We start from the raw sequence: 25,131 nt of genomic DNA, 5'->3' as shown, positions 1-25,131 counted from the left end.
AAGTTCATGCAGTTAACAGACTGGAGAAAATTCAGTAGGGTTTTCTTGTTACTTACCACTAACAGGGATTGTCAGTGTGTGACCTAAATGTTGTAGAATAGCCTCTGTTGGAAAGAAAGGTCACCTTGAATTAAGTATCAACTATGTAAGATAAACGTTGCTGTTTGGAAACCTTTCGGTGTGGAACGCAGTGGGCACTCCAGAATTAGTTACTGGATATGAGCACATGTATTTGGATAAGCGCTCACACGATGTGGTTCCCAATGTGTTTTTCAGGTGTACACAAGCCCTGTATCATAGCAGCATCGACGCACTGGAGGTCATGTCTGATCAGGAGTTAAAAGAGTTGTTTAAAGAAGCTTCATTTTCTGAATTAGTTCTTGACCCAGGAACAAGTGTCCTAGATACCTGCCGCAAAGCAAATGCCATTCCAGATGGTCCCCGAGGGTAAGGTTATTTAACTTTCAGATTCATACTTAATTCAGCAGTAAATGTTATAGTTCTCAGCATGTGTTTCCAGAAGGTGTTTTCCTGATAATGCTTTAAGGGTGTCTCATTTCTGGCAGAAGTTAGTCCAAGAATAAAGTGAAAACTGAGTACTTCTTGTCAAAAATCCTTTGAATTTTAAATCTGTAAAACCTGGTACTACTATATGGTCTAAGTCTCACTCAGTTTCTCTTCAGCAGCGTTGGGAAGGTCTCTGTTTAAGTGACCAGCACAGTCAGTAAATGCACTGGGATTAGTCTGCTCAGGCATGATCACAATTTGAGATAAAAAGTGAACAGATTCACACGACCCTGCTCATATTCAGTATATATCTTCTTCATTTTAGGGAGTAGAGGGGTTGCCACGTTAACTTACTTAAAATATTAGTTGAATTTCTGAAAATGAAATAAGCATATATTACTTCCCTAAGACTAGTATTATTAATTACATACAGTTCCTCTTGAGAATACATGTTTCTTATTTAAGACGTAGATAGAACATTTTTTCTCATTCATGTGGTACTGAGAGAATACAGTGTTCCACAGAAAAGGGAGTGGGCACGCACTTGGTGCTTATCCATTTATGAATGAAATCCTGTGATACAGAAGGAAAAGCATTCGTTAGCCAGAAGGCCCTGGGTGCCTCATCTACTGGGGTTTGAGAAGTCAAATGGTTATAGTCCATGATCATGATTATAAATGACGTTTGTTGTAGTTGCTATTTTCTTTCAGTAGTTTTGGATTATTTGCCTTTATCCTAAAGAACCCTATTTTATTCTACATAGAATATCAATGATCTTTGTGTCACCTGCCATTCTACCTTACTGCTTCCCTAATATGCTCATTTATTTAATATACACTGAGTTGGGGGTGCTGTCCTATACCTCCTCTTCTTCACTCTGGGAACATTTTTCATTTTCTTCTCAACTTTTCTAGTGGTTTATTTACTGATACTGGAAACCGTGCTGCCAAAGATGACACGTATCTGGTTTGACAGAGTTCTTAGTAACACTAACATTTGTTCAGATTGTATAAGCTGAATAAGACTGGCCTGTGCATTTAAATAAAATGTAGACCATGATCTGTAAACTGTAGCAAATAACACTTCCTAAGAGAACGAAGTGAAATAGAAAATGTTTTACTAGTTTTATAAAACCATGGGTGTAGCGGTTTATTTCATTAGTAACATGTTCAGATAAGAGAGCATGAACATTTGCCTTTCACAAGGGCTTCAAGGCCTTTCATGCTCTAGACATCTTTTCAAAGTTCACCTCTCTCTAGCTGCTCCCCAGGTTTACTCACCCTGTTTGTGAAATTAACTGACATTCTCCGGTTTCGGCATTCCTCCTTTCAGGAAAACTTCCAACCCCCCACCCACCCAGTGTGTTCCTAGAGCAACCTTTCTTGGTGCTTTATAGCATTAAAAAAAATTTTAATGTTTATTTTTTGAGAGACACAGTGTGAGTGGGGAGGAATAGAGAGAGAGAGAGAGGGAGACCCAGAATCCAAAGCAGGCTCCAGGTTCTGAGCTATCAGCACAGAGCCAGATGTGGGGCTCGAACCCATGAACTGTGAGACTATGACGTGAGCCTGAGTCAGATGCTCAACTTACTGAGCCACTCAGGTGCCCCGGCTGGTGCTTTATAGGATTTAATCACCGTGTAGTTGTTTGTCTGGATCGCCCAACTAGTTTGCAATAGTATTTATATTTAGTGCGTAGTAAAGGCTCTATGAATGTTCATTGAATGCCCAGGGGCGCCTGGGTAGCTCAGTTAGTTAAGCGTCCAACTTCAGCTCAGGTCATGATCTCAAGATTCCTGGGTTTGAGCCCCACGTCGGGCTCTGTGCTGTGAGCTAGCTCAGAGCCTGGAGCCTGTTTTAGATTGTGTCTCCCTCTCTCTGACCCTTCCCTGCTCACGCTGTCTCTCAGAAATAAACATTAAAAAAAAATTTTTAATTGTCAGTAAACTAGAATTAGAGAAGCTACTGATTTTCCATTTCTGAAATCAGCCCATTTCATTTTAAAAAATTCTTTTTAACATTTTAACAAAATTTGCTATTATTTGCATAGTCTCAGAATAGGATTTCCAAGGATCTTCCAGTTTCATAAGCAAGTTTCCAAAAGGGGTCTGTAATCGCACTATATAGTTGTGACTTGTATCTCATGGGAACTCATTAAAAGCAGCATTTCCCTCTTTTTCTGTTTGAAAGCTGCCTTTCTGTAAGCCCCTGCTCAGAGTGTGGGGAGGGGGGTAATTGCTCACGTGTTATTATTCATTTTTAAATCACTATCGACTGTGAATAGCTAGGTGTAGAGCTGAGAGATATCCCAGCTTTTTCTCTACTAAATAAGAAACTTACTTTGCCTTAAATCTGTTCCTTTAGAAGAGCATTTAAGGGAGGCAGAATCTAGTAGAGTGAACATAAAGGTAACAATTCAGTGCTAAGTGCTTTTAGTTGGAGACCCTCTGAAATGTAAATATCACTGGGAGAGGTCAACAGTGATTGGATTTATCTAGTTAACTAAAACATTTCTATTTTCAGGTATCGGATGATAACAGAAGGTGGAGTCAGTATAAATCACAGACAAGTAACAAATCCTGAGAGTGTTTTAGTCGTTGGACAACATATTCTTAAGAATGGACTTTCATTACTTAAAATAGGAAAAAGGAATTTCTACATTATAAAATGGCTTCAGCTATGATGAAAAATCCTTCTGCTGGTTCAAACAATATGCATCCGTCTCATTCTCAAGATGTATCAAAGGTTGGCTCCAGAACTTTTACTTTCATTCATACGAGCCGAACGGGAGTACACTCTAGGCCTCAGAGTGTGAGTAATTTCATTATTTATATAGGTTGCTTAATAGAAGGTGTTTGTGTAATGACGGGGTATTTTATTTCCTGATCTGCAAGTATTAAGGACTACCATAGAAAACCATGATTGCCATGGATAATCTCTTTTAAAAATTCTGATTCATGAAATAACTATTGTATCCTGCTTGCTCTCTTTTTAGAGATGAGGAAGAACAGTGAAAAAGAGGACAGAATAAGGACTCTTGGGTACTTTTATTTTGGGTGTCTATCTCCCTGACCTTACTGACACCAGCAGCCACATTAAAAATGTGAAATACGGTATTGGAAACTAGATTTCTGAATTTTTTTGTTTAGGAAGCAAATATAGTTTTCCTGAAGAAGTATTACATGGAGCCCTAGTTGGCAGTAGAAATTACAGTTGAAAGTTTCCTTTTAAAGAACCAAAACTAGTACTTTTGAGGAAGTCCGATTCAGTTTTCCAGTCCCTTACCTGTGTTTCAGTATAAATTTACTCACAGCCTTGTTTTGCCAGATTACCAAAGTAGCAATATTTTATAAATCTGGAAACTTAGTTTCAAGTTCCACTTTCTGTCCCCAAGCAGATTGCAACTTCAGATAAACTGAAAAGTAACTAGAGAGAAAATAGAGGCAAATATATCAAATATCCAATCACAGGAGACTATCAAAAGATATTCTTCTGGTAAGGGACGTTTTCAGATCACATTTAAAGGATTTAGAATCAAGACTTATAAGCTGTGCTTACATGAGGCAGGTCAATTCTCAGTACTGTTTCTGTATGTGAAAAATCGAGGTAGTTATCACCCCTATTTCCCTGAGGACCAAGTGAAACGTGCAAATGGTTCATAATCTGATACCTTCTAGAAAACCTTACAGGCAGCAAAGCATGGCTTTACTGTTCAAATGCTAGCCATTTACTACCTGGAATACTTGAAACAAATCACTATCCTAATATATAAAAGTGGAGATGTACCAGTAGCTCTTTGAATTATGAGAATTCCGTAGGCACGAAGTTGTAAAACTTTGATATAGCATAAGCTGTCTTATGTTCCAGTTAGATTTATATGTTAAAAAGCTATAGTTTAGCTAAACGTTTCTCTGGGAGCAAAGTTAGAGGAAAAATTCACTTATTGACAAAACTTGAATGTCATTTTGTACCAGCAATTTTATTTACACAGCAAGAACATACAGGTATCCGTGGTAAATGTCAGAGATCATCTCCACATCTCAGAGCTTCACTCAGTTTGAGAGCCAGTAAAGGAAGGTTTTCTGAAACTTTCCATACCTTTCTTGTCTCTGCCTTTCTTGTACAAGGTGTGTAGTACCAGCGAGTACATTACCATAGCCTATTTCTAAAGGGTAACATTTCCAATTTGAAATTTGTTTGATATGCTGGGGAATGGTACACTGTAAGCTTCTCCCCCCCCCCCTTACAAATTCAAAAGGCTGGAATGGTAATCATCTGATGTATCTGAAGTAAGTAAATTCATGGATGGATGTACTGATGTTCAGTAATGACAAGAGTGATTTTAAAGTGTGTGCTAACAAATATTTAGGTAGTATGTATCAAGATGGTACTATTAACAGGTTCAAAGTAGTACCGTGTAAGACTGAATCTGATTTTTATGTTTGAGATCAGTTGCTGAGCGCATTGTTTAGCAAAGTTAACACACACATTGTCCCTGCCAGTAGTCCTTCATCAATAACAGAAATGTTAATATGTTCAGTAGATTCTAAGTTGCTGATATGATCTTTCAGAGATGGAGCTCGATGCCTTAGGATTTTGACCCATGTCTTAAAATTTATAATGTAATTCGTACCAAGAATCACCTGGGGAATTTTAATAAAGTGTGAGTATGTTCTAAACCTTACCCAAAACTCTGAATGTATTTTAGTAACGTAAAGCTTTTAGGTGTTGTCTGTCCAGATGTTTTTCTTTAAATAATAAGGCTCCACCAGTATTTTGGTATCTGTATTCTAACATATTCTGTTGGCGTGAAGCTAAATTAACTATTACCAACTAATAGAGAAGATGTATACTTAAATGACCACAGTATTTGGTTTTAAGTACCACCTCCAAGTGAATCTTAGAGCATGTTATAAGTGACCCAATTTAAAGATGTATCTGAATTACTATCATATTTGAGAATCAAGTCTAGGTGATTGTTTTTAATGCAGGAAAGTAGAATTCATGCCTGTAGGTTTAAGACAGAATCAAAGATAATGTAGATGTTTAATGCACGAGGGCAGCGTGGACCTGAAGGGGAAGGACCGCAGTAGCTACACCTTATGCACACATCACTGTCAATGTTACATATCTTCTTGTGCCTTCAGCTTTCTTACTAACACATCAAAGGTTGCAGAGAAGCTCAATAGTAGAAATCGAAGGACAGGTGGACTACAGTGACCGTGAGTAACTTGTCAACTCACATCTTTCAAAGCCAGACCAGTTTATAGATTGTGCATGCATTATAGTTGTATGAAATGTTATCTTCGTGCGTTCTTCTCGAAGGACTATGGCAGCAGCTTTAAGACTGCTAACAGATTACACAGCTCATCTCATCCACAGGCAAACTGCTTGTACAACCAGAACATGAACAGTTCTTTTTAAGTTCAAATGAAACTGTCACAAGAAAGACGTGATGTATTTTATATGTACGGGGCAACTTTAGAAACAGCCATTTATTATTTGGATTAAATGTATGATTTGTTCTGTGATACAGAGTACGCTTTTCAGTTTATAGCCCGTCTCTTCACATGAGCAGATTCATACGATTGCAATACACAGGAGTTCATAAATAAAATTCTACTCAAGTAGGCAGTAACTAGCAAATTTTGAGTTGATAGAGTCTCAGTATTATATAGTTCTCTTCACCAAAGATGAGTCTCTCGGATTTCAGCAATTATTTGACTGGCTCCTTGTAATGCCTATATCAAAAAAGGTAAATAGATGTTTAGTAAGTTAGCAGATCAAATAATCTCAATTATGTAGAGACAATCATTCCCCATTATATGTGGTACATCTATACTAGTACCTTCTTTGAAATTTGAATCTAAAATCTAACCAAGTACCCCCCCCCCCCCAAAAAAAAAGATTAACCATCATATGACTGTATATCTCCAGGGATCAGAATGTAGTGTTTGCAACCCAGGTGTGAAAATTCAAAAAAACATTTACAATACCTTTAGCATATCAGCTGCTTCCTTCCTACGTTGTGCCATGTCCTCCGATTCAGTCAGAAGGTCATCCAGCAAGGATGATTTATACAGCTGTCCTACTAACTCACTCTGAAGAGTATCTTTCACATGATTAACCAAAAAGTGCATTACTGCTTTTGGCACACTGTAAATCAAAACCATCAGATTCATTAATTTAGAACCAGAGCCTAAAAATGTTTTAAATACACGTATTTTCAAAACTAATTATGAAGTCATCCAGAAGTATACATAGGCTCTGATTTATAGCACTAACCTGTCCTGAATATTCTTCCTGACAATAAGAAAATACGATTTGATGAGTCGTTCAATGACCTCACAGTCTCGTTGTTCACGAGCAGATAGTTTTCGTGCAACAGGAACTGGCTAAATGGAGAAGAACATTTTTATTTTTGTGCCATTTTTAAATGACAACATTTAAAAGTTCAGTAAGTTTGGGGTGCCTGGATGGCTCAGTCAGTTAGGTATCTAAATTTGGCTCAGGTCATGCATGATCTCACAGTTCGTGAGTTCAAGCCCCACATCGGGCTCTGCCGACAGCTCAGAGCGTGCTTTGGATTCTGTGTCTCCTCTCTCTGCCCCTCCCCTACTTGCAAGCTCACCCTCTCTCCAAAAACAATTTTTAATTTTTAAGTTCAGTAGGTCTTTAACAACAGGGTCATCTCATTCGTACTGAGCCTATTCACATGGCTTACCACATCCAGCAGATTGACAGCATGGCCTTTTTGGGGACTGGCTGGCATAATTGGAATGGGTTTTGATTTTTCCTCAGCCAGTAACTCTTCAGCTTTTGAAGTTTTCAGCATTCCTCTCCAGTTGCCTGTTGTTGGTTCTTGAACACCATCTCCAACCCCACCACCTCCAGATGCAACCTGAAAAGAACATGTTCCAAAATCTATTCCAATCGTATCATCTTCCTTGACAGCAGTCAAGAACACACATCCTGTACCCATCTGGAATCTCATCTATTCAGACAGATAACTGAGTCAGAAAGAGATGGTGGGTGGCATGTATAACTGGAACTTTCTAAATTTCTCCAACTCCTCTACCACTATTAAAACGAAACAGCTGCCATTCAGCTCAACTTTTTTCAAAGGAACCCTACAATGTGTATACTCTTGAGAAAAGATCGGCTGAAAGAAATCTAGCACTACCATCAATCACAAGTGCTTTTGCACTTTTTTCCCTAGGATATCTGTTAGTCTTAATTTGTAAAAGAAAAAACGTGTAACTCATCAATACTTGAGATGTTTTTAGATGCTCTTTAAAAAGATCTTATAATCTAAAATGGAGTTAAAGATGATATCCAAACTTTAAGAGAAATGTGTTACAGCAATTGCTTAAAAAAAGTCTTTTTTTTTTTTCCCCCCCTAAAACTCACAGATACAGAGAAGAAGGTCAATTGGAGTGATGTATGGTTAAGTCAACTTTTGGGGGTGATCACTTTATAGTGTATACATAGGTGTCAAATTACAATTTGTACACCTGAAACATTTTTAAAAAGTCATTCCAAATTAAAACACTGGCCCAAACTTGTTTCTAATATGTCCATTAAGATAGGCCATATCTAAAATATAGGCAGTATATTTATGTACTAATTTTAAAATGATTAATTAATTATATTTGAGTGATAAAAAGAATTTATGAGGAAAGTAAGCAAATTCAGAGTGATGCCAGGAGCGAAGTAAAACTTAGAGCAATGATTTAGATGGTCTCTGTAAAATCTGAGCACAGCGGGCTGAGAGAGGTTAAGACATTTATAAACTTCTGAGGTTCAGAACCTTAAATATGGACAGTGAGGAAGGGAGCTAAATGCAGAAAAAACAATTAAGGATGGGTCTGAATAATTAATTCCTCCCCCCAAAAAAGTCAAGAAACGACAGTCTCAAACTCTCCCAGTCCCCTTTGTTTTGAATTTGCTTAAGCTGTTGAGGCGCGCATTAGGCTATACATTGAGGTGACAATGCAAACTGAATGGAAGCATAAGAAAGCGGCAGGAGGGGATTATGCCTTAGTACTGGACCCATGTCAGAACTTTTAAAGAGGAAATGTCCAAACGTATTAACAACTTCCATCTCTGGAATTTTGATTTTAATATTGTGGTAGGGAATTAAAACTAGTAGGAAAGCCTAGTGTTGTTATTTAAAGAAATGTTAAGACTAGAACTAATGCCATCTTAAAAAGATTAGAAAAGCAAAACATTTAAAAATGGAACACAGACAGGAGATAGATGCTACTGCACAAACAGCTTCTTCAATGATTTTTAAAGACAGTGTTTCAGTGAGAACACCAAAGGTACATTTCATTCTGAAGCAAGAGACTCACATTTTTAGTTTCTCTTCTGCTGTCCTGAATTAACTGTTAAAAGATATGTTAAAACATGCAGTTTAACAAGCAAAATTTAAATACCAATGGTGTGAATTTTCAAACTGCAGGATAATTTCCTCTTTAAATTATTTTTCTGTGTGTTTCTGCTACATAGCAAGCAAAGGCATGTCAAGGATAATTTATGAAGTATATACACTGTTACATAATTTAAATTCTTCTCAGACTAAAATAATCTAACCATAGCACAGTATCTATCCCACATTATCATTACAGTCAGCGTACAGTGAGTGTGGTTTCCAGATGGTTATGTCACACCAGACAACTAGGCATGCAGGCTTAGATTAAGAATCAGAACAGACCTTGCCATCAGCCTCAGCAGAAGCAGCAGGGGAGGGCTCCTGGGAGGCAGGTGCCAAAGCACTTGGAACTTTATAAGACTAAAGGCAAAAAATGCAGGGAAAGAAAATCAAGGATGCCAAAAATGCATTCAGAAAACAAGGTCATTTTTTCTTGTATCAAAATAGTATATTAAATAACATGAGAAACAAAAGGAACATTTCTTATACTATTATCACCTTTGTTAAAAGCCTTCTGCAATGAATACCTAAGGAAAATCCACATTCAAAAACTTTGTTTTTATTTTTGGAATCTGGTAAGATCTTTTCTGTTAAAGAATTTAAGATCACAGATTTGTATGCACATATTTTAATTTTTTTTTTTTTAATGTTCTACTTATTTCTGAGAGAGAGAGAAGACACAGAATCTGAAACAGGCTCCAGGCTCTGAGCTGGCAGTCAGCACAGAGCCCGACGCAGGGCTCAAACCCACGAACCGTGAGATCATGAGCTGAAGTTGGGTGCTTAACTGACTGAGCCACCCAGGTGCCCCTGCACACATTTTAATGTATATGCAAGTATTACGGGTAACCAGAACCTTTTATATGCATATTATTTCCCCCTCTCTAAAATACCTTCTTGTTAAATACTAAAGTCATTGGTTATTTCAACTAACTGTACAGAGTTGAAGTCACCTTAAACTTTTAAAAGCTTGATATTTAAAGTCCACCTTGAAGCATTTTTTTCTAAAACCTATTTTTAGGGGTAGCTCATGTCGGTTAAACATCCGGCTCATGGCTTTTGGCTCAGGTCATGATCACACAGTTTGTGACTTTGAGCCCCATGTCAGGCTCTGCGTGGATAGTGCAAATCCAGCTTGAGATTCTCTCTCTCTCCCTCTCTGCTCCTCCCCTACTTGTGCGTGCATACACACGTGCACTGTCACCCACTCTCAAACTTAAAAAAAAAAAAACCCTATTTTAAAACTTGAAATACCTTCACTCAATAATTCCAATGGAATGGAATAGTGAGGGGAGAAGAAAAAATCACTCCCAGAACTGAAGCTTACCAGTCCATCTTTGCATATTGGGAATGTGCTTTAAAAATACTGTTCTCTACCTTGTCTCGTGATACGGCTGAAGGTAATTCTCTTGCTAGCCTGTTTCTCCTTTGTTCCTAGAAAACACAACCAAACAGAACAAAGTGATTATCAGAGCACTGAGATACAAACCTACTAAAAAATGTTCAGCTGAATTGAAAAGTGTGGAATGACTTACAGTATAGCCTCTCACTGTTGGGACTCTGCCATAATTTTATTTTAAAACAAACAAGAAATCATTTAACCCAATGCTTCTCAATCTTTTTTTTCTGCCCAACACACCTGAAGGATACAATACAACGTCAGTGACAGTGGCTCCCTAAACCAGAGACTCTCAAATGTGGAGCAATGGACCGACACCTCTGCCTTTCCCACTGAGAATCACGGATTGAAACTGTCCCACATAAATGTGTACTTAGCCTTCAGTATACCATATAGAAACTTAAGTGCACAGGTGACTGAAAACTTCAGCCTTTAAACATCACTCTAACCTGCACACCTCTGTGTTAAATTCCCACAACTCCCACACCCAAAACTGTAAGAGGGATCTGTGGTGGAGGTTATCCTTTAAGGATGTTGTAGCAGTGAAAACAGTCCTTTCTGTAATCTAATGTAACAGACTGATGGAACCAGCCACTCTAAGTTGCTGTTATCAGGTGACTCTGCTACAAAGCTTTAGAAACTGTGTGACATTCAAATCAACATGGAGTGAACACCTACTGTAGGTCAGAGCACCGTGACAGGTTCACAAGTGAGATATACACGTTAACGGCGCTCTCAGCAGCAGGAGCAGCAGGTACACAGAAAAGCATTTATGTTAAATAAAGTCAAAACTGCTCCTAAGTAGAAACCACTTCGTAAACACTCTCAAACCTGCAAAAAAGATGTTAACAAAGCTTCCACAGTGATCTTTCACGGGTAAGACTTTTTTGACAGATACGTGACCAATTTTCATTTTTTTCATGAGGTAATCCAGTGATAAAAAATACAGATGATAAAAATGTGTGGATTTTTAACAATCTTCAGAATAAGAAGGTTCCATATTAACATGGACATTTTCAAGAGGGACACAAAGCAAAAGGCAGGAGAATCTAGAACCCAGAAATTCTCGTCGTCGTCTGTTACCAACTTGTTAAGACCTTAGTGGGTGTGGGTCCTGGACAAGGTCACCAGCTCTTCCTAAGCCCTCAATTTTTTCATCTGTTAAGATTCTCTACAACTCTTTGAGGGTAAAGATTTAATTAGAATATCCAAATAAAGTTCTTTGTCATGGAATTATTAAAAACAGACCTACTCATTTGTTGGGGGAAAAAAAAAACTTAGCTGAAATCCTCTCATAAATGACCCTGTCAGTATTACAGAACTTGTTCCGTACATCAGTTTTCCATGAAGGTGGTTTCAACGTTACAAGAACTAAGTCTTCGTCCTCAAACAAGGTCGACATGCTAATTTTTAATGTAACAGTATCTAGTGTATTTTCAAGTGCTCACTCATGCCTTTTTGAAATTTTTTTCTGACAATACTCTTCAGCCTGAATAAACTATACGAGTTGCTGAGAGGGAGCCAGCCAGGCAGTCCTTCCAACACTAAATCAGTGAGTCCCAAATCCCCTCACAGTTACAGCTTCGGAAAGAGAAAAGGAGAATAATGCCTCCAGGTCGGTCTGAGAATTAAATTTAACCTAACAGTGTAACGCCCTTAGCATACTTCCTGGGATGTAACAGACAACAGTAGGTATCTGTATGTTTTATAGTTATGCCACACTTGGTAAATTTGATACAACTGATTGACAATGGATTTTCTCTCTCAAAAGAGACAATTCAAATTGTATTTACCTCTATATTATTGTTCATTAGCCCACAAGCATCAGCAAAGTCTGGATGTTTTGTGTTGATGTAAGCCAATTCAATTGCCACTAAGTTATGCACCTAGAAAGAAAATTAAATTAGGCTATATAATAAAATATGTCAACCTAATTCTACTTTAGGAAACATAAAACTTATTAAATAGTTCGAAAAAAGGCAATATGGGAAACTGGTGCCTCAATAAATACTGAATACTTATACTCCAACTAATACATGTTATTTTTTTAATGGGTTTTTTTTCCCCCTGAGAGAGACAGAGACAGTATGAGCAGGGGAGGGTCAGAGAGAGAGGGAGATACAGAATCTGAGATAGGCTCCAGGCTCTGAATTAGCTGTGAGCACAGAGCCCGACGTGGGGCTCGAACCCATGAACCAGGAGATCATGACCTGAGCCGAAGTTGGACACTTAACTGACTGAGCCACCCAGGCGCCCCCTAATACATGTTATGCCATATTATAATTTGCTCTATCTTTTTGACTTATTTCTATTTGATCATCTAAGACTGCATTGCTGAGGGGCTTAGGTAGTGATCTTAAGGTAATTAGAAGTATAGAAAAAGAAATTTTACCTAATGCAAATCTAAGTTCCAAGGTTTTATGTAACCTTTCAATTAAATCCTCAGATCATCTGCTATTCCATGTCAACGTTTCAGTTCAGTTTCAACAAGAAAACATAATTAGATAAAGTCAAAGATGTTAACTTTGAGGAAAGGATATATTTAAAGACCTGAAGTAATGACTGATTAGCCTTAATTATGACACACCTAGTTTAAATATTCTATGTGGTTTGAAATCCTAACAGGACAGTAATCAAAAAGGAAAGCTGAGGGGTGTGCCTGGATGGTTCAGTCGGTTAGGCGTCAAACTCTTGGTTTCAACTCAGATCATGATCCCACGGTTCAGGAGTTTGGCAGAGCCTGCTTGGATTTTCTCTCTCCCCCTCCCCCACTAGCTCACTTGCTCTCAAAACAAAACAAAAAAAAAAAAAAAGGAAAGCTAAAATTAACTAATTAATTCCTCCATCATTGCAGAGATTTAACTAACCCCTTCATCTGCAGGGTCCTAACAAATCTAAGGTAATCAGAACAGCATTAAAACATCAAGAACCAGGTGAAAAGGATGGATTCAAATGCAATTCCAATGATTAGGTGGACCCTGAGGCCAGGTGAACTATATCGCTACTCCTCTCAGGCTGGGGCTGCACTTGCAAGGGAAACAACCGAGTGGCAGGGATTAGGTCTCCGCTTCCAAGGATGGGCTGGTAATCTTGGCAAACGTCCACTGGGGCTCGCCGCCATCCCAAATGCACTTGTTGTGACCAGAAAGGTAAACAAAACAACCAACAAATAGAGATATGAAGGCAGTGTCAAATGCTTATCTCACATTTTTGCCAATTTCAGCAGTTTTTAGGATAGCAGCAACCCAGGGGAGAGCAGCGAGCAGCCATGACATTCCAGTACAGGGCCACCAAAAGCAAACTAGAAGTGGCCAAATTATCATCTTGTGCCAGAGTTAAAATAAGAACCTGCTCTAAAGGCTCAGTTTATGGGGGGGCTAAAGAGAAAACTAATTTTCCATTAGATCAGTAGAGCAAAACTATTCACAATCCTCACCAGGAACTCCATTCTCATGAAAATCTGTGGCTGCAGGCTAACAATGATTAAAATGTGAAGGAAAACTGTACTTTATACCTGAATTACTGAAGTTCCCTTTGAAATAAGAATGAAGTTCACTAATCTTTCTTGCCAGTATACTGGTAAACATGCCCAAACTCTACAGTACTCAGACTGCTGCACAAAAAAGCGTCTTTAACAGGAATTACAGTGATGACTTGTGAAAGTAACAGCTCACCATTTCATTTGTAACAGGTAACCGTTTACGAAGAAGACAAGTCACTACTTCAACTATGGCATCATGAAGTTTAGGAAACCGCAACAGCTCCTATATACATGACAGAAGAAAGAAAAGTAGAAGTCTCCTTTGTTTAAAGGAGAATTAAGTAATTCCTGAAGTAGATCTTAAGCTGCATGTAAGCTCCTTCAGAACACTTTTATGGATAAGGAAACTCCAGATTTTAACTTACGTGTAACCCACCTTGTGCATGGCCTCCCATCCCATGAAACCACCGTGTCGCGTGTGGTACTACTTAATCGGATGCCCGCACACCTGCCCATTACCTGTGTGCTGTAATTGCTACAGTGCTGAATGATCCTTTGCATCTCCTCGTGAACCAGTTCCACACAACGCAGGCTGGGTTCTTCCAGACGTTTGATTTGCCGCTTGACCAATAACTCAAATGAAACTTCAGGCACAAACAAAGCAGGACGGGGACCCTAAAAAAAATGCTGCGCTATTATACCTACACGTAATTTTAGTTCTTCCCTAGGTTAGAATAAATCACATTTCTTGGTATTTTTCATGAAAAGTGCTTCCTAGTATCAAGTATGAGGGCTAAGCTGTACAATTCATTTAAAAACATACAGCTAATGCGTTAAAAATTATAATAAACCTTTAACCTCTTTTTTTAAAAAAGTCCAACTCAAGCGTACTCACAGTAGCATTTCTAATGGCAGTCAAAATGTCAATAGTGTTAAGGCCACCTAGTGGGTCAACAGATTCTAGAGTTCGCCCAAAAGTCTCATGGAAAATATAACATATCCGAGCACCACCGCATCTGAAAGGCAGTCAAGTATATGGTTTCTGTTATTACTAAGAGGGAAGCCACAAGTTAGAAGTATTTCTATAAACTTTTAAGGTCTTATTTTCTGAAAAAGTCTCAAACAGTTACATTTAGGTCATTTCCATGTGTTCTCAACTCCATTATGAACCAGCTTCTCTACTCGTTTCTTTTAATGGAGAAGAGTCATTCCACAGAAGGTATTCACATGTATATATGTGGATGCACACAGAACTGTTGTGTCAAAAAACAGCAGTGAACTAAGAACTACTGAACATGTTTTCTCTGCCCTAGTTTTCAACTATAAGCTTTTGAAAAGACAAGGAACAGTATCTTACTTATTTTTGTCTATTCACAATTCAAAGGAGAGATAAGTAAACTTTTCCTGTAAAGGGTCAGATAGTAAATAGTTTAGACTTCTCAGGCCATACAGTCTGTCACAATGACTCTTTTCTACCACTGAGCACAAAAGCAGCCATGGATAAAATATAAACAAATAAGCACAGCTGTGTTCCAGTCAAATTCAGGCACACAACAATGTGGATTCTATATAATTTTCATGTCATGAAATATTCTTTGAATTTTTTTCAACTATTTAAAAATATAAAAATCATTCTTAGCCAATGGGCTAGTTTGCCTACTTCTGCTTTAAACAAGTCTCTAGCATTCACTACTTTCTTACAGTTGTCTAGGCCGAAGGTGAAGGAGCCTAACATTAAACTAGGTGAAATAAGGGACACACAAAAGGACCAATACCGTATGACTTCCCTTATATGAAATATCTAGAATTAGCAGATTGATAGAGACAAAGCAAATTAGAGGTTCCCAGAGATGAGAAGGAGGAAAGAGATACTGCTTAACAGACACAGAGTTTCTGTTGGGGTGATAAAAAATTTTAGAAATCAGACACCATTTGATGGTTAGATAATATTGTGACTGAAATTTAATGCCATTAAGTTATACTTCAAATTGCCAGTTAAAATTACCAGTCTGTCTTGAACCTTTCCCTTCTCCAAATAATTTTCCATAATGACCATAATTATACTTCTAAAATGGGTACTCCTCTGACCAGAAGTGTTTTATCTGTTATAGCAAGAAGTCCTCCAAATTCTGAGGATCTCTGATCTTCCACAATCTTGTTCTTAGATGCCTTTGCTGCCTTACCTCCGTTATGCCCTGTCACTGCATGCCATCCTCCAACAACACCCTGCAATATTCTTTGCTGTCTGAAGCCTAAAGTACCCTTCTACTTAGTGCCTCCCCAAATTCTATTCAGAGCCCAACCCAAACTATGGCATTCTCCCACTCCCTGAGAGAAATGTAAATGGTCTCTTTTCAGTGTCCTAAAGGCTTGATTAGGTGGTTACAGATTATTTGCTTTATTAACTACTTATAAAACTCCCCATATATAATATATGCATGTTTCTGGATACGTATTCTATTTAATAAGTATTTAAATAAAAATACTTGATTATACTCCTGTTTGTCACATAACTGTGCCTCCTGTTACCTGGATGTACCTTATCCACTAAGGTTTTTTTTTTTAATCTTTTAAATGTTTGTTTATTTCTGAGAGAGACAGTGTGTGCGCGCGAGCAGGGGAGGGGCAGAAAGAGGAGACACAGAATCTAAAGCAGGCTCCAGGCTCTGAGCTGTCAGCACAGAATGTGACATGGGGTTGAACTCCTGAACTGTGATATCATGACCTGAACTGAAGCCGGACGCTTAACCAATTGAGCCACCCAGGCGCCCCCCGACTCAGCTCTTTAAAGATTCATCTTGGTAATCTTTATTTCCCTCAATATGCTATATATATAATAACCAACCATTCAACAATTTATGTGGCTAACTCAGATTAAAGGCCATCACACAAGAGTTAAAGGCCATCACACAAAAGTACACAATACACACAAGTGCCTATATAATTTCATGAGTGGTAAAATACGAATAAGCTCTGTGGGTTGTACCAATGTCCATTTTCTCATTTTGTTACAGGACTATATACAAGACAGCAACACTAGGGAAGATGGGGTGAAGGACTGACAGGACCTCCTTGTACATTTATTTACAACTTCCTGGAAGTCTATAATAATTTCAAAATTAAAAGATTTTTTAAGTGAGAATTTAGAGAAATAAACATTCTTATAGATTGCTAATACAATCTATTAACAGCATGGCAACAGTAAGAGGCTTTTAGGATGTTATAACCTTTGACCTATTAATTCCATTCTAGGAATTTATTCTAAGGATTTACTTAGATACATGCCCTCAAACTAGTCCATAACAACATTTTTTATATTTGTGTATAAATGAAAACAACCTATCAGCTTTAAGATACTTGTTCAAGAAATGAAGAGTGTACCTAAAAAATGAAATACAAAAAAATTTTAAGATTGATAATAGAAATGTATAAGTAATATTAGTTATTTGTGACATGCTGATTTAAAGAAATGATTCCAAAATCGCATGTATGGCATTTGGTTTTTGAAGGTGTGTAAATACTGGCATTTATAATGCACAGAATAATGTCTAGATTCATGCCAAAATTAGCAAGGAGGATTTCTAGTTAGTGGAAGTAAGCAATTTTGTCCTATTTTCTTTTTATCTGCATTTTCTTCTATTTTTCATGAATAATTATAGTGTGTATATTAAAGAAATGAACATATAAAAGTTAAATTACCAAATATTTTAAAGGTTTATCAAAGTCTTATTAAAAAAAACCTTGAAATTGTTACTGTGTTTTACCTAGTTTACAGAGCATTTTTACACATACATCAGACATCATCCTGTGCAAAATACAGCTTTACAGGTAATAAATCACAATCAGATAATCTCAGAGTTAAAGTCACTGTTACAAAAGTTAAAGTAACCTAGCAATTCAGGTAAGCAAATCTACAGAGAAATATTTTTACTTACAGCTCTGAAGTTTCAATATATTTTGCAGTTCCTTCAATAGTGTTACAATATTCTGTGGCAAATTTGGTAATAAGCTGGAGTAAAGTAGCACTTTTATCATCCACAGGTTCACCATAACTATTTAGGAGAGACTGATACTGAGCAGCTAGAACATTTATTCTTGTTTTCAACTCTGGTAAGCAATCCCTGATGTGATGCATCAGTAACCTAACAAAGGTTAGAAAAAATGACTTTAAAATAAAAGTATAGTTTGAAGCCCTCAACAGCTCAAATTTTTTAAATGCCAGTAATGGTGAAAGTTTCAAATAATTTGTCTTGGCAGGAAATAATGCAATCTTAGGGTAGAAATAAATACTTAGTCTGAACAAAGAAAACTTAATTGACACTTTTTAAATATGCTTCAACTGATAAAATTGTAGCAATTGCTAAGAGAACCAAATATAAACTGAAACAAATTATTTCTATATTAATTACAATTACCTCAAAGAAAGTAAGCTACTCAATATAATTCTACCTAGATACTTTGCTTCTGACTTAACTTTTATAGTGGCTACTCAGCACAGTGAAAATCAATCTTATTAAGATCCAAGTCCATCAGCCTTTAATTTACTTAGGGAGTAAGAGAAAACAGCTTTCATTTTAGTCATTTATAAATTATCTAGAAAGGTCTTCCAGTCCCTTTACCATCAGTGGGTATTAAGATATTCAAGGTACATACCTTAAATTCCTTATATGAATAATAGAAGACATCTAAAAATAAGACTAGATTATGTGAAAAATTATAAAGTTTAATTCAGTTCCTGAAATCCCAAGTAGAAATTAAGTCATCTGTTATCTCGTTTTAGCACCAAAAATAAATGGACTGTCAAGAACTTCATAATTAAGAGGTCTTAAAATTCCCTTGAGCGTTTCTAGACTACATAATTTAATGCTGATCACCCCAATAAAAAAAGACATCTACACGAGAAACAAGACCTGGAACTGTACACATAAGAACATTATAAAAATATAAAGAACTAAAAACGAGCTCTCAGACACCTACTGGAAAACAAACAAGCAAACCAACCTTCATTTTCCAAGAGGTAAAAATGTTACCTGTTCAGAGTCCTAGCAAGATACTTTGTTCCATTTCTATTAGCCAAGGATGGGTATTTCTTTTGAAGGAAAGCATATTCATCACGGATTGAATCAGTTACACTCTTCTTATTGTTAATGTCTAGCTGGCTCCTAAGGTTGAAAAATAACAAAACCGTTTAACTAAAGTCAACTGAGGTCCTCTACATACCTTGAATGATGAAAGTAACAAGCACTGTTTGTAATGCCTGTTACGGATTGTTTTATTCAATTTTTGCAGTAGTTCTATGCAGTAGGTATTATCGCGTTTTATGGCAAAGGAATGGAGGCTCAGAGACATTAACCTACCAAAGGTCACATGTTAAGTACTTCAGCCTAGATTCGATCTGTGACTTATAAGTAATGCCTGAATAGTTTAGGACTCATAATTACCATTCACTATAGTCAAAAGCAGTACTCTTAAGTAACAGGGAAGACAGGTGAAAAAGTATAAGTGTGATAACCAGCTGTATTTTTAATCCATGGGCAGGCAACTGATTTCTACCAAAAATAATTAACTTGAAGAGCAGTCATCTACAAATGCAAATTTTATATCATGAGCTTATATGAAAAGACAAGAGTGGGAAATAAAAATAAAAAAACAAAAAGAGAAGTCAAAGTATTGGGAGAGTTAGGACATATGAATAAGGCAAACAACTGAAAGAGATCTTAGACATCACTTAGTAAAAACATTTTCATTTTATTTATTTGTATTTTTTTGAGAGAGACAGGAAGAGCATACAAGTGCAGGTGGAGAAGGAGCAGAGAGGCTGACAGAGAATCGTAAGCAGGCTCCACACCCAGCATGGAGCCCAACCTCAGGGCTCAATCTTAGGACTATCAGATCATGACTTGAGCTGAAATCAAGAGTTGTATGCTTAACCAACTGAGCCACCCAAGTGTCCCTTTATTTATCTGGGTTTTTTTTTTTTTTTTGAGAGAGGGAGAGAAAAAAATATTTTAATTTTTTTAAAATTTATTTCTGAGAGAGAGAGAGAGACCTTTAGCAGGGGAGGGTCAGAGAGAGAGGGAGATACAGAATTTGAAACAGGCTCCAGGCTCTGAACGAGCTGTCAGCACAGAGCCCGACACAGGGCTCGAACCCACAAACCATGAGACCATGACCTGAGCCGAAGTGGGATGCTTAACCGACTAAGCCACCCAGGCGCCCCAAAACAATATCATTTAAAAAAAATTTTTTTTTACAAATAGTTTATTGTCAGTTGGTTTCCAAAAACAATTATCATTTTAAAAGGCCTGAGACCCAAACATGTTAGGTGTCATTTAAACCCACATTATATATCTAATTTATAGACAAAGTAGGATTAGAACCCAGATCTCCTGTTAATTTCAGTGCTGCCTACTTATAAAGGCTTTAGTCTAAGAAAGTACTTCATTTGAAATCTGCTTTCACCATGTGACTTTGGGAAACGTAGAATTTGAGTCTTCTAATTATAAAATAGACATCAACAGCTACTTTACAGAGATGTTGTAAGGGTTCAATGAGATAAAATTTGCAAGTTGCTCACAGTAGAGTCTCTAAAACATAATTAGACACCCAGTAGTAGTTTCTTTCCACAATTTTCAATACCAGCTATTTATAATTAGAGAACCTTTAATAAAATTTCTCCAAGTCACATCCTGGCAATTACAAAAGATCACTAATGCCAGAGGTGTTAAAGCAATTTATTAAAATCCTACCATCTTAACAAACTCTTTCTTGATTGCATGCAGATTTAAATAATACTCTTTTCTTACCCAGTGCACTCCTAATACATAACACAATAGACAGGAATTTTTCAGGCCTCGCTATTAAATATTCTTCCATTTTATGGCACTGCTTACTTTAAAATGGCTTCCATTACAAACGCCCAAAGGAGGCTTTAGTAAATCTCTTTTCTCCCCTTAGAGCACTGAATTCCTAGCAATACCATGGTTGCAGTAAAAGGGAAAAAGAGAGATCATATCACATTTTATTTATTTAAAAATTTTTTTTAATGTTTTACTTCTGAGAGAGAGAGGCAGCGTGAGCAGGGGAGGGTCAGAGAGAGAGGGAGACAAAGAATCCAAAGCAGGCTCCAGGCTCTGAGCTAGTTGGCAGCACAGAGCCCAACACGGGGCTCGAACCCAAGACTGTGAGATCATGACCTGAGCCGAAGTTGGACACTCAATGACTGAGCCACCCAGGCGCCCCTTGATCATATCACATTTTAGATTACTTTTTAAAAAATTCAGATTTGCTTTGAAATCAGAATGCTACAATTATTATCCCACTCTTGATTGCTAACCTGTTAACTACTCCAATTATTCCAAGTTTGACTGGTATAACCCTTCCCATCAATACATCCATGGCATCAGTACCCGCATCCATGAGGTCAAGTTTAGTGATTACAGCTAAGGTTCTGCGACCTGGTAAATGCAAGAAGAAAAGAAAATGATCCATTAAATAAAGCTATTCAGTATTAATAAAGAAAAATCGTCATCTATAATCCTTCCTTAATGTTACCTCTGTCATCATTTTGGTAATGTTTTTCCAACCTTTGCTTATAAATACTTTTAAAGTTTATTTATTTTGAGAGAGAGAGAGAGGGCAAGCTAGGGAAGGGCAGAGAGAGAGGGTAAGAGAAAAATCCCAAGCAGACTCTGTGGTGTCAGCGCCAAGCCTGATGCAGGGCTCAGTCTCACAAGCCATGAGATCATGACCTGAGCTGAAGTCAAAAGTCGGATGCTTAACCCACAAATACTTCTTAAAAACTTACTTTAGGGGCATCTGGGTGGCTCAGTTAAGCATCTGACTTTTTTTTTTAATTTATTTTTATGGTTTATTTTTGAGACAGCGAGACACAGAGCATGAGTGGGAGAGGGGCAGAGTGAGAGGGGGACGCAGAATCCGAAACCGGCTCCAGGCTCTGAGCTGTCAGCACAGAACCTGATGCGGGGCTCAAACCCAGGAACTGCGAGATCATGATCTGAGCCAAAGTCTGACGCTTAACCAACTGAGCCACCCAGGAGCCCCTAAGCATCTGACTCTTGATTTCAGTTTCTGATCATGTCTTGTGGTTCAGGAGTTCGAGCCCCATACTGGGCTCAAGTCTGCTTGGGATTCTCTCTCTCTCTCTCTCTACTCCTCTCCTGTTCACTCTCTCTCTTTCTCCCTCTCAAAAATAAATAACCTTCAAAGAAATAAAAAATTTTAAAGAATAACTTATTTTAATCATGTACAATTAAAAATTTTTCCACATAGTTTTTTTTTTATTAGCTCTTAGGGCTAATTTTTTGTAAGTATTTTAATAGAAGTCTGTTTAAAATTTACTCACTCCTGTTGTATACTTCCAGGAGTTCTGACAAATGCAACAATGTTGTATCACTGCCACCTCAAAAACAGTTCTATCACCTCCCTCCAAATTTTCTTGTACTACCAATCAGACCCCTTTTCTATTCCTAGATTTGCCTTTCCAGAATATGACATGAATAGAATCATATACAGCTTTTGACTCTGGCATCTTTCACTTGACATAATGTATCTGAGAGTCGTCCACGTTGTTGCATATGTCAATAATTCATTTTTTTTCATTGCAAAGTACTGTTCTATGGTACGGATATACTATAGTTTGGTATTTTGAGAAACATTTGGGCTGTTCCCAGTTTTAGGAGATACAAATTATAGGTTTTCATTTAACATGGGTAAATATCTAGGAGTGGTACTGACTGAACTTTTTAAGAAACTGACAAACCGTTTCACAGTGGCCATGCCATTCCCACCAGAAATGTTAAGAACTGCAGCTGTTCTGCAGTATCTAATTTTACATATAGCATTTTAAACACTGCTCCAAATCTACAAAATCATCCTTTAATCATTCCTACTATGGGCCATATATTAAGTTGAATTTAATTTTTTGACACTATAAATAATACTAGATGGGACGATCTCCTTACACTGTATGACCAGATTCAGATGACTAGATCAAGAGGTGCCTGGGGGGCTCAGTCGGTTAAGTGTGACTCTTGGCTGCAGCTCAGGTCATGATCTGCAGTTCATGAGATCGAGCCCCGTGACAGGCTCTGTGTTGACACCATGGAGCCTCCTTGGAATTCACTCTCTCCCTCTCTTCCCTTACCCTACTTGCATGCTTTCTTCCTCTCTTTCAAAATAAATAAGGCAAAAAAAAAAAAAGATTACTAGATTGAAAGTATGATCCTACTTATGGCTCAAAAGTCAGTTTAAAATAGAATGCATATAAAATGCTTAACAGTTTAAATGATAAATATAAAATTTAACTAAACCTTCTGATGGAGTCTAATTTACTTATTATTATTATTATTTTTTAAGTAAACTCTACCCACATCGTAGGGCTCCAACACATGACCCTGAGATCAAGAGTCGATGCTCCGGCGTCTGAGCCAGCCAGGAGCCTCTAGAGCTTATCTTTCAGTCTAAAATCAGTATGCGGTAAACATTTCTGAAAAACTTGAGATTAAATAAAAATACTTTAAAAATTACTGTTTATGGGAATTTTAATGAGTAGCCTTAGCATTAACTTTCCCTACTAAATTTTTATTTCAAATTCTTCTTCAAAGGAAGAAAAAAGAAACAGGACACAGCCCACAGAACCCCCAAATAACCTGGTAAAAAAAAATAGCTCCTATATGGAGCAAAGCTACATTTATTAGCAGCAGCAATAATAATTACTCCCTTACAAGGTACAACTTTCGATCAATTAAGAGATGTACATCACAGCATTGGTCAAATATACAATGATCCACAGTATGAACTAATCCTTGGGCTTATGAAAACTTCATAAAAGAATTTTACCTTTATTTCTAAGAATTTCCTCTGCCTTATGTATGTCCAAATGTTTTCTACCTCTGCAGAATGTAGATAACCACAATTATCTACTGTACCATAATCAACAATGATTAATCATGAGTTAATTATTCTTAGAAGTCAGCCACTCAAAAATCTAAATCATTTTATTTATACAAAACAAATCCTCTTTGAAAAGCCATCTTATTATTTAAGAAAAAATTTTAATGTTTATTTATTTTTGAAGGAGAGAGAGAGAGTGTGAGCTGGAGAGGGGCAGAAGAGAAGGAGACACAGAATCCGAAGCAGGCTCCAGGCTCTGAGCTGTCAGCACAGAGCCCGATGCGGGGCTCAAACCCACAAGCTACGAGATCATGACCTGAGCTGAAGTCAGATGCTTAACTGACTGAGCCACCCAGGTGCCCCTCACCTTATTATTTTTAAATCATCAGGTAACCACTACAAATATGGACATTATGTTAAGTATTTTTGCCTTCACTACATAGCAACTAACCCATTAAAACTTTATATTACATCAGAATTCCTTTTTATAATTATAAGCAAAATAAGAGTACACTGTTTTTTAAATCTGTATTAACAGCTTGATATTCCTTTTAAAAATACATATTCCTTTCTTGAGGGTAGATTTAAAACTGTTAACCAACCATCTCATTAAATATTAACATCTGTCCTTACCATCCGGATCTACCTCTCTTGAAATCTTAAGTGCCTCTGATGTGGCCATATCTGTATTAGCAGCAGTGACAGCAAGGATGATGGAATTTGGATTACTGATGAACCGAAGAATGAGCTCTCTGATTTGAAGCTCAATATCCTTAGGTTGATCACCTACAGGCACCTGAACCGAACAGAGATGAACAAGGAACTAGTAATAAAAATCAACTTAGCCTCCCCTCGTTTAATCTACAGAATGTAGGTATTACTCCATTTACAAAGTTAAAATGAAGAAAGTATATACATACTACTAGTAGGGGTATAAAGGCATTTGGTAATACGTAAAAGCCTCAAAATGTACCTCTTGTAAATATCGAAAGTTTACAGTGTGAAGGATTGGTCAATGTTAATTGCCTAGAGAGAAATTCATTCATTCATTCAATTAGCAAGTATTTATTGGCAGCCTACTATATTTTAGGCACTGTTCTACATCACATATGTAGATTAAAAAAAAAAAAAAGACCGATAATTATTTTAAATCAGATTATGTGTTTAAATCATGAGGGAAGAACTCACTCAGATAATGACATTTGAGAGAATGACCAAAAACTGAAGGAGATAAGGGAGAGGTACATGCAGATATCAGGGGAAGAATATTCTGGCAGGATGAATGACAAGGTCAGAAGACTGGAACAGAAGGAGTTAGAAAAGTAACGGGATACTTTAAATCTCTTTTTAGAACTTAAGCTTTATTGTGAATGAAGTGAAAAGCTAATGGAGAAAT

At 37.2% G+C, this 25,131-nt stretch overlaps 2 protein-coding genes across 8 annotated transcripts in view; one reads left to right on the top strand and one right to left on the bottom strand.

Moving 5' to 3' along the window:
- Positions 1–16,315, top strand: part of YARS2 (tyrosyl-tRNA synthetase 2) — a 32,313-nt gene extending 15,998 nt beyond the window's left edge. The window contains exons 4-6 of one of the 2 annotated variants that reach the window (XM_039247693.1): positions 277–447; positions 3,030–3,317; positions 14,031–16,315. In XM_039247693.1, coding sequence (XP_039103624.1) covers positions 277–447; positions 3,030–3,189 — 331 coding nt within the window. In that variant the 3' untranslated portion in view covers positions 3,190–3,317; positions 14,031–16,315. Of the gene's footprint in view, positions 1–276; positions 448–3,029; positions 5,729–14,030 lie in introns of both variants that reach the window. The other variant, XM_039247692.1, reaches the window with a different exon arrangement.
- Positions 4,460–25,131, bottom strand: part of DNM1L (dynamin 1 like) — a 51,768-nt gene continuing 31,096 nt past the window's right edge. For 2 of the 6 annotated variants that reach the window (XM_039247690.1, XM_039247686.1), the window contains 15 exons: positions 24,369–24,531; positions 21,157–21,277; positions 18,851–18,982; positions 17,756–17,962; positions 14,716–14,836; positions 14,340–14,495; positions 14,014–14,103; positions 12,133–12,225; positions 10,318–10,374; positions 9,223–9,300; positions 8,861–8,893; positions 7,231–7,407; positions 6,792–6,901; positions 6,503–6,662; positions 4,460–6,247 (listed from right to left, as the gene is read on the bottom strand). In XM_039247690.1, coding sequence (XP_039103621.1) covers positions 6,191–6,247; positions 6,503–6,662; positions 6,792–6,901; positions 7,231–7,407; positions 8,861–8,893; positions 9,223–9,300; positions 10,318–10,374; positions 12,133–12,225; positions 14,014–14,103; positions 14,340–14,495; positions 14,716–14,836; positions 17,756–17,962; positions 18,851–18,982; positions 21,157–21,277; positions 24,369–24,531 — 1,755 coding nt within the window. In that variant the 3' untranslated portion in view covers positions 4,460–6,190. The remainder of the gene's footprint in view (positions 6,248–6,502; positions 6,663–6,791; positions 6,902–7,230; positions 7,408–8,860; positions 8,894–9,222; positions 9,301–10,317; positions 10,375–12,132; positions 12,226–14,013; positions 14,104–14,339; positions 14,496–14,715; positions 14,837–17,755; positions 17,963–18,850; positions 18,983–21,156; positions 21,278–24,368; positions 24,532–25,131) is intronic. The other 4 variants (XM_039247691.1, XM_039247687.1, XM_039247688.1 and 1 more) reach the window with 2 other exon arrangements.

The sequence above is a fragment of the Hyaena hyaena genome, unplaced genomic scaffold (assembly GCF_003009895.1).
Source record: "Hyaena hyaena isolate Hyena2069 unplaced genomic scaffold, ASM300989v1 scaffold_303, whole genome shotgun sequence".
NCBI lineage: Eukaryota > Metazoa > Chordata > Mammalia > Carnivora > Hyaenidae > Hyaena > Hyaena hyaena.
Note: the sequence above shows the minus strand (reverse complement) of the source record. Positions and strands in the feature narration are given on the sequence as shown.